Raw genomic sequence first — 11,528 nt, 5'->3', positions numbered from 1 at the left:
AGAAAGAGAGAGAAGAGAGATAGAGAGAGAGAGTGTGTGTGTGTGTGTTATCTTTAGAATAGAAAGAGAGAGAAGAGAGATAGAGAGAGTGTGTGTGTGTGTGTTTGTGTTACCTTTAGAATAGAAAGAGAGAGAGAGAGTGTGTGTGTGTGTGTGTTACCTTTAGAATAGAAAGAGAGAGAGAAGAGAGATAGAGAGAGAGTGTGTGTGTGTTACCTTTAGAATGGAAAGAGAGAGAGGGGGAGAGAGAGAAGAGAGATAGAGAGAGAATGTTACCTTTAGAATAAAAAGAGAGAGTATGTGTGTGTGTTACCTTTGGAATAAAGAGAGGGAGAGTGTGTGTGTGTTACCTTTAGAGTAAAGAGAGAGAGAGAGAGAGAGAGTGTGTGTGTGTGTGTGTGTGTTACCTTTAGAGTAAAGAGAGAGAGAGAGAGTGTGTGTGTTACCTTTAGAATAGAGAAAGAGAGATATAGAGAGAGAGAATCTAAACTTTAGAAGAGAGATAGAGAGAGTGTGTTAGCTTTAGAATAAAGAGAGAGAGAGATAGAGAGCTATAAAATAAATACAGGAACATTGGTCCAAAGCTATTAAATCTAGATGTAACGGCACTGATGCTAGACATGGTCCAAACCGTGTGAGCGAATCCCGCTCGTGTGGTTGGCCGAAGGTGCGGTGCGGTGCGGTAAATCGCACACGATTTTCGCACACCGCACCGCACGCCGCGCAGGGGTCGGTGCGGAGCGGTTTTGTGCGGATGTGCGAAAATTTGAAGGTGCCGCACCCCCCCCCTCCCCTCCCTCCCGCGCCCGCCCCTCCCCCCGTCGCCGCTCTCTCTCCACCTTCCACCCCCTAGCTGCCGCCCCCACCCCCTGCCTCCTCCTGCCGCCGCTAACACCCCCGCCGCCGCATGCCCCCTCCGCCGGCCTCCACCCCACTCCTCCCTTGGCCGCTGCTCTCTCCCGGCCCTCCGCCCCCGCCGCGCTCTCTCCGCTCTCCTCCCCTGCCGCCGCCCGCCCCTCCCTGCCGCCTCCTCCCCAGCCGCCGCCCTCTCTCCGCCCTCCCCCCCCCCATCGCTCTCTCTCCAGCCCCCCGCCGCCTTCTCTCCACCCCTCCTCCGCCCGCAGCCCCCCTTCCACCTCCGGTGCCCGCGCCTCCCCACCGCCCCCACCCGCTCCCCTCTGCCGCCCTCTGCCCGCGCCCCCTCCCGGCCTCCCCCCTCCCCTCCCCGCCGCTTGCCCCACCCCCCTTCCCTTCCGCTCTCCACCTCCCCGCCCTCCTCCCCCGGCACCAACTTCTCCGGCGCTGCCGTCTGGGCGATTTATATTTAATTATTAATATAATATTTAATTATATTAATAATTAAATATAGTAATTTTACTGCATATTAAGAACTAAACACAGTTATTTATTTTCTAAATCGCATTTAAAAAAGTCTTAAAAATACTTCAAAACGTGCGAATTTAGTGTGCTGTGCAGTGCGCTTTTCCGCACAAAAGCGCCCACGCGGCGGCGACACTTATCCTCCTCCATCGGCGGCAACCGTGGACTCGGCGACGATCCGAGGCCGTAATCTCGGCTACAGATTCCCGATGTATCCGCAATTCGCGTAGATCACTGCATTTCCTATCGATTTTCTTGAGATTTTTGTTCGCGGCGTCCGTCGGATTGGGGTTTTTGTTCTTATATAGCTAGCGCAAAGGGCGGTTAGGTCGGTCCGAGTATCGAGGATAGTGGATATATGTCGTTGCGGATCACTCCTGGCGAGGCGAAGAAGGCGTTTATTTTCTCTCCACATCCGGTTAATTGCTTCGCTGAGTCGGCGGCAGGATCGCCCCTTGGAGGACGATCTTGAGAAGGGTACGCTGCGATCTTGTTCTCCCCGCTGTCTTCCGATCGGTGAGTGTTCTTTATTCTCGGGCCTCTTTGAGACGAAATTCTGGTTGCCCCTGGGTCGGTCGATGAACTGCATGGCTAGTTCAGGGATTTGATTGATACGTTCTCAACAGTGGATTGCCTAGTGCGTATATCTTACCGAAACGAGAGTTTCTATTTGTAAATTGAAAATTTTGCTGGCGTGCCGCTCACTTTGACGAGAATATCATTATTCGCTTGCGCAAGAAAAGTATGTCTTACGTGAACTTGATTATGATTACTTTCATGCTGTTTGCATGTTGATAGATCTTCTGGTATATATAACTTCACGGCTGCTGTTGGACCTTCTGTCGTTTATTGGCAGTCGGTGATTCCATTGCTTAGAAATGATCTGGCTCGTTTTGCGCTGATGCAATAAGTTTTTTCTTTATATTTAAATCGTGGGCAAAGTTGATGACCGCAACCTCCTCGTATCTATCACTTGATTTATATAAGTTTTCTGTGATTTACCACTTTAACTCATATCTGTCGATGATTTTATTCACAACTGATTCATCGATTTTTATTTTCTGGATGGTCTTGTTCCCAATATAACTTGAGATCGAGTATATTTTATCTGTGTTTACTCTTTTCGTTTAACGCGCTAATCTATGAGCGAACATTTGTTCTCTAAAACTTGATACACGGTCAGGATTTTTTTTCAGATATGCCAGGAAGGTCAAGTTCTTCACTTTGGTGCATAATTAAGTTGAGAAGCCCACTGGTTATACGAATTGATTTCACTGTAGCTGGCGGAAAGCTATGATGCTCTGTGAAGAGGCATAAAAGAGAAGAGTATACTGAATCTTTCGTCTCAAGCAATAGCGGAAGCGTCTCTTTATGAAAAATGTCGTCTCTGAGTTTCTCTGCAGAGTCAAGTTTACTTCTTGGTTGGCCCATTTTAACGGCCGCAGTTTTTGTTTCTATGACACTTATACTCTCGTTTTATCTCATTTTTGAGCACCTTGGAGCCTATCATCAGCCAGAGGTATGTCCTATCCTATTCTCCTGGTGAGGATTAAGTTAAGATTTTGTGGTATTTTTTAGCATACCAGTCATTTGCTTATCTGGAAATGTCACGTATCTTCAATTCACTTGTTTTTTTGAAGATATGAGTCATCTTTAAATGTCTATACCTTATTTTCTGTGTCCACAAGCATGATAAAAATTTGTCATTTTTCCATCTCAGGAACAGAAGTTTCTCATTGGACTGATTTTGATGGTTCCTGTTTATGCTGTAGAATCGGTACGTTGACTTGAAACTTCCTTATCTATGCCCTCAATTTTTTAGCCGAATTTTATCTACTGTACTAGAAACTGACTGGCATACGTTCAGTCTCTGTCTAATGCGTATCAACCAAAAGGTTCCCCCCCCCCCCAAAAATTCTCCTCTGTGGTGGGTTCTTGCTTTCAAGATGTGCTCTCTTCAGATGGAGTAAAAATATTTTTCACTATCTTTTTCCCATGAGTTTTTCTTATTAAATAATTCATTTCCTTATCTAAAAGAAGAAACCTCTGAACCACCGATGAATGTATTATTTTATATTTATATGTTTTCTTCTGGTGCAGTTCTTGTCACTATGGGATTCTGACATTGCGTTCATATGTGAACTGATGCGTGACTGCTATGAGGCTTTTGCCATGTACTGTTTCGAGAGATACTTAATCGCTTGTCTTGGTAATCTTTTATTATTATTTTGGCGTAATGAAATTTATTTCTCATTTCAATATTTTTCGAATTGAACTCTGTTGTCCGTTCCCGTAGGAGGAGAGGAAAACACAATTAAGCATATGGAGTCTCAGATCGAAATTAGCTCAAACACTCCTCTGCTAGAAGCTGCATATGTAAATGGTGTTGTGGAACATCCGTTTCCGTTGAACTGGTTCCTAAAAGACTGGTACCTTGGCCCTCACTTGTATCAGTCTGTAAAAATAGGCATTGTACAGTATGTACGTAGCTTTCTGTCCCTATTTACCCCTCTTTATTTCCTCAACAAGGTTCGTTTCTTGATGATTTCTTACTCATCAGATGATATTAAAGACAGTGTGCGCACTCATCGCCATTATCCTTGAGCTCATTGGGGTTTACGGAGAGGGGAAATTTGAGTGGAGATACGGGTATCCTCCAAACCCATCTCTTTACACAAATGAAATGATTAAAATGATCTTATAAACGTATGTTTTTAAAAGTTGATCTTAGGTATGTGATTTTTATGTGTGGGTGGGCTTGTGCAGATACCCCTATCTGGCGGTAGTGCTCAACTTTAGTCAGACGTGGGCCCTATACTGCCTTGTTCAGTTCTACACCATTATTAAGGACAAGCTGGAGCCCATCAAGCCACTGGCTAAGTTCCTGGTTTTCAAGTCTATTGTCTTCCTCACTTGGTGGCAGGGCGTCATTGTTGCCTTCCTCTTCTCTCTGGGGATCTTTCAAGGCGGCTTCTTGGCCCAGCAGCTCAAGACCAAAATCCAAGATTACATCATCTGCATTGAGGTCTGTTTTTTCATCACCATCATCATCCTCATCATCCTCATCATCCTCATCATCCTCATCATCCTCATCATCCTCGTCGTCGTCATGCCCGTCATCATTTTGCTCATCAGCATTGTCATCATCATCCTCATCATCATCATATTATCATTTGTATCATTAGGATTTTTCTGGTTTGGACTGGAGGCACTGAGTCTGGATTGAGGTCTGCTTTCATCATCGTCATCATCTGCATAATCTTCATACTAATTTATTTGTATTACTATTAAGTTTTTTATGGTTTGACTGTGGAACTGAATCTGCATGAGGCCAGATTTCATCATCACCTTGCTATTACTTTTGTTATTAAGATTCTTCTGGTTTGACTGGGGAGCTGTTGGGACTATGGCCTTTCTTTTAGATGGCAGTGGCGGCTGTTGTGCACTTGTATGTGTTCCCGGCAACTCCGTACAAACAAGGGGAAAGGTGTGTGCGAAACTCTGCTGTGATGGCAGACTATGCCTGTCTTGATGTGCCACCAGATCTGGACGAGGTGCGGGACAGCGAGCGTCTGACACGTGTCCGCCTGGCCAACCCAGAGGACAGATCGAAGCGGCTCAACCTCCCCCAGAGCGTCCGGGATGTGGTTGTGGGCAGCAGCGAGATCGTAAGTGATCTCACAGTCTTCTCCAATATTGAATCCTCTGCCCATTAATTTAACTTCTTCAATATTTTATTCCATGAACCAAAATTAGATGGTGGATGATGTAAAATTCACGGTCTCGCACGTGGTAGAGCCTGTCGAAAGGGGGATCGCCAGGATCAATGAGACATTCCAGCAGATATCAGAGAATGTGAGGCAGCAAGAGCGGTCTCGGCGGCAGCGCCGACGAGAGAAGACGATGGACGACTGCTACTTGCTCCCTCTCCGGGAGCAGCTCCCTGAGGGCAGTGTAAGTGACAGTGGCCTCTTCATAAAAAGGTCCTCGTCTCCTAAGTAAACTCCTGTCTATTTTTTGTGTACATCACTCTCTTGAATTGTGCATAAATTCAATTTGTGCAGGCTGACCTTTATTTTGATATCTCCCATGTGTTTTATAGGTCTTAAGAATTGCTTAATTGTATTTTTTGTATCATCTTGATCTCTGTTTAGGAAAGCACCAGTGACAATGGGTCAGCAATCAAGTGGATTTTTTGACTGGATAGGTAAGACCCGATCGATCCCAATCTCGTTCTGGTGTATACGATTATCATAATGGATTGATCTGATCACGATGTGGGCCGATAGAATGGCTGAATCTTTTGATTCGATCCACTAGCCTGCTGCATGATCAGGACCAATTGATTGATCATTCTTTGTACCCTATCGATCTGATCTGCCACAGTGGCCTCTATCAGCCACAGTGGCCTCTACAGAAAGGCACTTGGTTATTTCTTTACTGTAGAAAAGATAAAGACCTTCCTTTGGTAGCTCGTAAGCAATGATGTCAAAGATCAGATCGAAAAAGTTAATACAGTCCCAAATCCATGTTTTTATGGGCCAGCTTATTTTAAATGTATACAAGCCATATTTTAGAAAAAAATAGATACAGAAGAGGTATTCTCTACATTTTGAAAACCAAATGTGAGTTTTGCAATAGCTTTAGACATTCCCAAAGCCAAATCAGAAACACTATTTCAATATACTTATATAGCAACAACTATGAAACAGACCAGCAATTACTTGACTAGAGTTTTATTTTAACGAAAACATTATTTCTTATGAATATCACCAATTTACTAAATTATGGTATCATAATGGGCTTATAATTATGTATTACCTTGTTATTATACAGTTAAGGTTATGACACCTGATTAGGTCTAATGCATGTATCAACTTTGTGTGTGAGTTACCTTGGCAGCTAAATGTAAAATAATGATTGTATCATATGATGGATATTAAATAACAGTACTGTCATATGACCATAATTCCCAGATACAATTAGATATAAATAATCGACAGGTGATCATAAAGTGTGAAAGTTTAAGAAGATAATAAAAAAACATTGTTTTAATACATATGCAAAGCCCGAAGCATCTTAAGAGATGTTGATGAGTCATAATAAAGGGATTTATGTCAGTGTTTTAGGTAGGATTTGAGCAAAAATATTTAAAATGAATTTTCTATTTAACTACTTAATTATTACTACAGGATAAGGGGTCGATCACAGGGAGTTAGAAATTCCCTTTTGGATTTTTCTATGCTTAGAAAGGTAGAAATAGTTTAAGAAGTGAGAAATCAGTTTCAAGGGATTTTCCTCTATTACACAGACGTGCACACATATATATACAATTAAATTCAAAGCAAAGACAACTAGAAATAATAGATAATGTTTTTGCCTATGTTCCCAAATTTTTATTTAATTTGGAAGACAAAGATTTAATTTTAATTTGCTAATGTTTATCAGCTGTAGTCTGTGGCAGAAGATGACAGGTGTGCAATTGGTATGCTCAGTTGAGGATGTCATTGTCGAGCGGGTTTGTTTTAATACATTGGCATTGCTTTGTATGGGCCTGATTACTAAAATAGCCTTCTATATTTTCCCTACTTCTCTCTAATGTCATTTCTTCCACTTTTCTAATTGGTTGAGGTTTCCCTAAATTTAATTTAATGTTCCTTTTTCGGAGGGAATTTAGAGGAATTAGAAGATGGCTCCAAGACATGGTCACAACCCTTCTAACTGCTACTTTGAAATACACAACAAAAAATTCTCCACTATGAGTCAAGAGTAAAAAAGAAATAGTTTTCAAAATCCCATGGAATGCTCTAGTCCAATCATAATCATCACATTTAATTCCTCTAAATTTCTATACACATGTAACTTGAAAATATTCAGCATTCATAAAAATTGACTTCAAATAGGTTGTGAAGTGATAGTTATAAATGCCCATGATGTGCATAAAATGATGAAACTCTACAGTTGGATTCCAAAGTTTCTCATTAAAACTGTTGTAAATAGCAATGATTTTAAAATTTGTCCGTGCCAGACATATGGTTCCTTTCAAAACTGTGTTGTAATGATTCATACATGAATGATATAATCATTGTTGTTGTAGCACTAGGAGGAAACCGATTCCATGCCAACTTTTTTATTTTGACTTTTCTTCTTATATTTAGACATTGGCTTTGAATTTGATTCCCTTCCAACCTCTCTCTCATCTCATCTCTTTCTCTTTCTATCTTCCTCATTCTCTAAGTCTATCTCTATCTTAGTCTGTCTCTCTCTCACTTAGTCTATCTCTCTCTCAGTTGGTCTATCTCTCTCTATCTTTCACCCTCTCACTTAGTCTATCTCTCTCTCAGTTGGTCTATCTCTATCTTTCACTCTCTCTCTTAGTCTGTCTCTCTCGCTTAGTCTATCTCTCTCTCACTTGGTCTGTGTCTCTCTCGCTTAGTCTATTCCTCTCTCACTCTCACTGAGTATATCTCTCTATCTCTTAGTCTATCTCTCTCTCACTGAGTTTATCTCTCTATCTCTTAGTCTATCTTTCTCTCACTGAGTATATCTCTCTATCTCTTAGTCTATCTCTCTCACACTTAGTATATCTCTTTATCTCTTAGTCTGTCGCTCTCTCACTTAGTATATATCTCTATCTCTTAGTCAATCTCTCTCTTACTTAGTATATCTCTCTATCTCTCTATTATTCAATCTCTCTCTCTCTCTCAGTTTATCTCTCTCACTTAGTCTCTCTTTCTCTCTCTCTCAGTTTATCTCTCTCACTTAGTCTCTCTTTCTCTTTCTCTCTCTTACAAGTGAAAGTATAGTGCAGGGACACGGACGGAACGATTTTTTCATCCTGGGACGAAAAAATCGTCCCGTCCAAGGATATGGACAAATTTCGGGACAAAAATTCGTCCCGTGGACCATCGGACGGGACGGTTTTTGTCCCGTGGGATGAAAAAACTGTCCGTCCGGAGGTCTCGGACGATGGACAGACAGATATGGACGAAAAACCGCCGTATTCACATCAGACAGTTGAGATCTCGCCACGTGGCCTCGCTATGCCAATTTGCATCAAGGTCCTTGTGTTTTTTCACGCGTGCAAACTGGCGCCGCTCAGAATTAATTGTACATATGTGCATTTGCATTCTCTCCTCCATATTTCCTTAAAATAGTTAAAATATGTATATTAATATATTTAAAATATAAAATGAGTTTTTTCGTCCGGGACGAATTTCGAGACGTAGGACGAAAACCCATCCCGTCCTCGTCCTCCGAGGTAACATCAGACTAGACATGGTCGTTCTGTTCTGTTCGTTTGAAACAAACACAAAATTCGAACAAAAGAACCGCACAGGCCCTTGTCCTTTGTTCTGTTCTTTTTCTTTTTCAAAAACGAACAAAATTCTCACATTCGCACAAATTTAGACTAAAATTTGCACAAAGTGAACAAAAGAACAGAACACGGGTCTGTTCGATGTTCTGTTTGAATTCGTTTTTGTTCTGTTCGGAAAACCGAACAGAACGAACAATTCGCACCAAAAGAACAAAACGACCATGTCTACATCGGACATAGGGCGGGACGAAATCCGTCCCGTCCCGTCCAGTCCTTCGTCCACGTCCGTGACGATCCGGAAGGACCGGAACTAGTAAGTGAAAAGAACCATGATCTGTCCCTTCTTAAACCTCGCTCTTCTACCCCCGTCCAAGTCTTCTTTCAAGGCTTCCGCACCCGTCGCCGGTTCTTCATTTCATCTCCGTTTCGCCTTCTCTCCGATCTTCTGCCGTCCAATCCATCCACGCTGACTTCCATGGCGCTCTTGATCCTCACTCCTTTCGTTTCTACATCCGCGGCATTCTCTCAGCCCCACCGCTGATGCCGCCATGAGCGCCGCCGCGGCCCAGCGGCTCCTCCGCCAAGGCAGCGCCTCCGCCATCATCGCCGCCTGGAACCGCCGCATCAAAGAGGCCGTCGATGGGGGCCGCCCCGGCGACGCCCTCCTGCTCTTCGCTCAGATGCGCCGCGCCGGCCACCGCCCAGACCGCCTCACCTTCCCCTCCGCTCTCAAGGCATGCGCCGCCGCCGCCGACGAGGCCGCCGCCTTCGCCGTCCACTGCGCCACCGCCAAGTCCCCCTCTTCCTCCGACCCTTTCGTCCAGACCGCCCTCCTCAACCTCTATCTCAAGCTCCGCCGCCTCCGCCATGCCGCCCTCCTGTTCGACGAAATGCCCCAGAGAGACCTCGTCACCCACAACGCCATGCTCATGGGCTTCTCCCATCTCGGCTCCCTCTCCGCCGCCCTGGGCTTCTTCCTGGAGATGAATTTGGCCGCGCTGTCGCCGGACCCGGTCTCGTTTGCGATCCTCGCCGAGGCCTGCGCGGCGGCGGGCAGCCTGTCAGCGGTGAAATCCGCCCACGGGCACGCCATCCGGGCAGGCGCCGCCGGTGACACCGCCGTGGCCAACACCTTCGTCTCCGGCTACTCCAAGTGCGGGAACCTGATGGCAGCAGAGGCGGCTTTCGCCGAGCTCCCCGATGGCCGTCGAACCGCCGTCTCGTGGAGCTCGATGGCCGCCGCCTACGCCCGCCATGGCCGCTGCGCCGAGGCGGCCGCCTGCTTCTCCGAGATGCGACGCCACAGGGGCAGCGCGCTGGAGGCTGCCTGCATTGTGAGCTTGCTCGCCGTCTCCGGCCTCAGCCATGGAGAGGTGCTCCACTCGCTCGCCATCAGGGCCGGGCTAGCTGAGAATTCTGCCATTGGCAATGCGGTGATCACAATGTATTGCAATTCCGGCGACGATGCCGCCGCCCGCCGCCAATTCGAGGGGATGCCGAGCAAGACAGGCGCATCCTGGGCCGCCATGATCGGCGGCCACGCCTTGTCGGGCGCAATTGGGGCAGCAGTGGAGCTGTTTGCGACCATGGACGAGCCGGATAAGCTTGCCGCCGCCGTGGCCATCATCTCAGCCGCCGGCCGGGCCGGAGATCTAGAGCTCGGCCGAGCCCTGCACCGCCGTGCCATCGCCACCGGGCTCGACAGCCAGGCCGCCACCTGCAACTCCCTGATGGACATGTACATGAAGACCGGCTGCCCCGGCGAGGCCCGGGTCCTGTTCAACAGCATGGGCAGCGCCAGAACCGTGGTCTCCTACACGATCATGGTCGCTGGGCTGGGCCTGAATGGCCGCTGCGGCGAGGCGCTGGGCCTGCTCTCAGGCATGCTCGGCGGGGCGGCGCCGTCGCCGAACGCGGTTACCTTCCTGGCCGCGCTGCAGGCGTGCCGCCATGGGGGGTTGCTGGAGGAGGCCTGCGGCGTGCTGGCGGCAATGGTGGGGGAATTCGGGCTGCGGCCTTCGGTCGAACACCTGGCGTGCATGGCGGAGCTGATGGGGAGAAGAGGGAGGGTGGGGGCGGCGAGGAGGTTAATGGAGGCGGGTGGGGGGGAGCTGGAGGGGGGTGGGGCGGGGTATGTGGGGTTGGCGAAGGAGAGGGCGGAGGAGGGGAGGTGGGGCGGCGTGGCGGAGGCGCTGGTGGCGATGCGGCGGCGGGGGATGAAGAAGGTCGCCGGAGGGAGCTGGGTCAGTGTTGAGGGGCGGCGGCGTAGTTTCCTGGCGCAGGATGGGAGCCACCCGGAGACTAAGCTGCTCGAGGCAGTGATCTTTGGCCTGGACGACGCCATGAGAGCAGACCCTCGGGACTTTGATCTGCCCCCTTCATTTCTTTCTTAAATCTCTGATCTTTTATGTACATATATATACTACAGTTTCAGCTTCAGTAGGGTATATACATTTCTTTATTCATTCCTCCTCTAACCCTTGTTATGGTCTTCTCACAGAGACATCACATGAGGATTTTAATTAGGTGCATTTCAACCCATGTGATCTAGTTTGTGGATGTTCATGGATATAGTTCCAGATCGTCCCGGACGTGGACCATGGACGGGATGGGAAGTCCAGAGTAAGTTCAGGGACGAAGGACGTGACAGTTTTTTGTCCAACGATAAAAAAACAGCTCCGTCTAGTCACACCGGGACGGTTCTTCGTCCCGGACGAAAAAACCCATTTTATATTTTTAATATATTAATATAGATTTTTTCAAGTTTTTTAGGGAATTACTGAGGAGATAGAACGCAAAGGGACATATGTACAATTATTTCTGAGTGATG

General features: G+C 46.6%; 2 protein-coding genes across 3 annotated transcripts; both read left to right on the top strand.

The window, feature by feature from the left end:
- Positions 1–1,481: 1,481 nt before the first annotated feature.
- Positions 1,482–5,463, top strand: LOC144711170 (organic solute transporter ostalpha protein (DUF300)). 2 transcript variants are annotated; one of them, XM_078585092.1, is made up of 9 exons: positions 1,482–1,857; positions 2,577–2,899; positions 3,101–3,157; positions 3,481–3,589; positions 3,677–3,861; positions 3,941–4,029; positions 4,147–4,405; positions 4,803–5,048; positions 5,137–5,463. In XM_078585092.1, exons 2-9 carry the CDS (start codon positions 2,759–2,761, stop codon positions 5,380–5,382), a joined length of 1,332 nt encoding a protein of 443 aa, XP_078441218.1. In that variant the 5' UTR covers positions 1,482–1,857; positions 2,577–2,758; the 3' UTR covers positions 5,383–5,463. The 2 variants fall into 2 exon arrangements, with proteins under 2 accessions (XP_078441218.1, XP_078441217.1); XM_078585091.1 differs by having other exon boundaries at positions 1,482–1,896.
- A 3,783-nt stretch (positions 5,464–9,246) lies between these two features.
- LOC144711377 (pentatricopeptide repeat-containing protein At4g19191, mitochondrial-like) lies at positions 9,247–11,091 on the top strand. Its single transcript, XM_078585367.1, has one exon. It carries the CDS (start codon positions 9,247–9,249, stop codon positions 11,089–11,091), a length of 1,845 nt encoding a protein of 614 aa, XP_078441493.1.
- Positions 11,092–11,528: the final 437 nt, after the last annotated feature.

The sequence above is a fragment of the Wolffia australiana genome, chromosome 13, assembly GCF_029677425.1.
Source record: "Wolffia australiana isolate 7733 chromosome 13, ASM2967742v1".
Classification (NCBI taxonomy): Eukaryota; Viridiplantae; Streptophyta; class Magnoliopsida; order Alismatales; family Araceae; genus Wolffia; species Wolffia australiana.
The sequence above is the reverse complement of the archived record's forward strand: the minus strand, read 5'-3'. Positions and strand labels throughout refer to the sequence as shown.

Coding starts and splice junctions, on each gene's coding strand:
- LOC144711170 (XM_078585092.1), top strand. CDS start 2,759: ATGTCGTCTCTGAGTTTCTCTGCAGAGTCAAGTTTACTTCTTGGTTGG. Junction 3,158..3,480: donor CTGTTTATGCTGTAGAATCG/GTACGTTGACTT, acceptor CTTCTGGTGCAG/TTCTTGTCACTATGGGATTC. Junction 3,590..3,676: donor ATACTTAATCGCTTGTCTTG/GTAATCTTTTAT, acceptor CCGTTCCCGTAG/GAGGAGAGGAAAACACAATT.
- LOC144711377 (XM_078585367.1), top strand. CDS start 9,247: ATGAGCGCCGCCGCGGCCCAGCGGCTCCTCCGCCAAGGCAGCGCCTCC.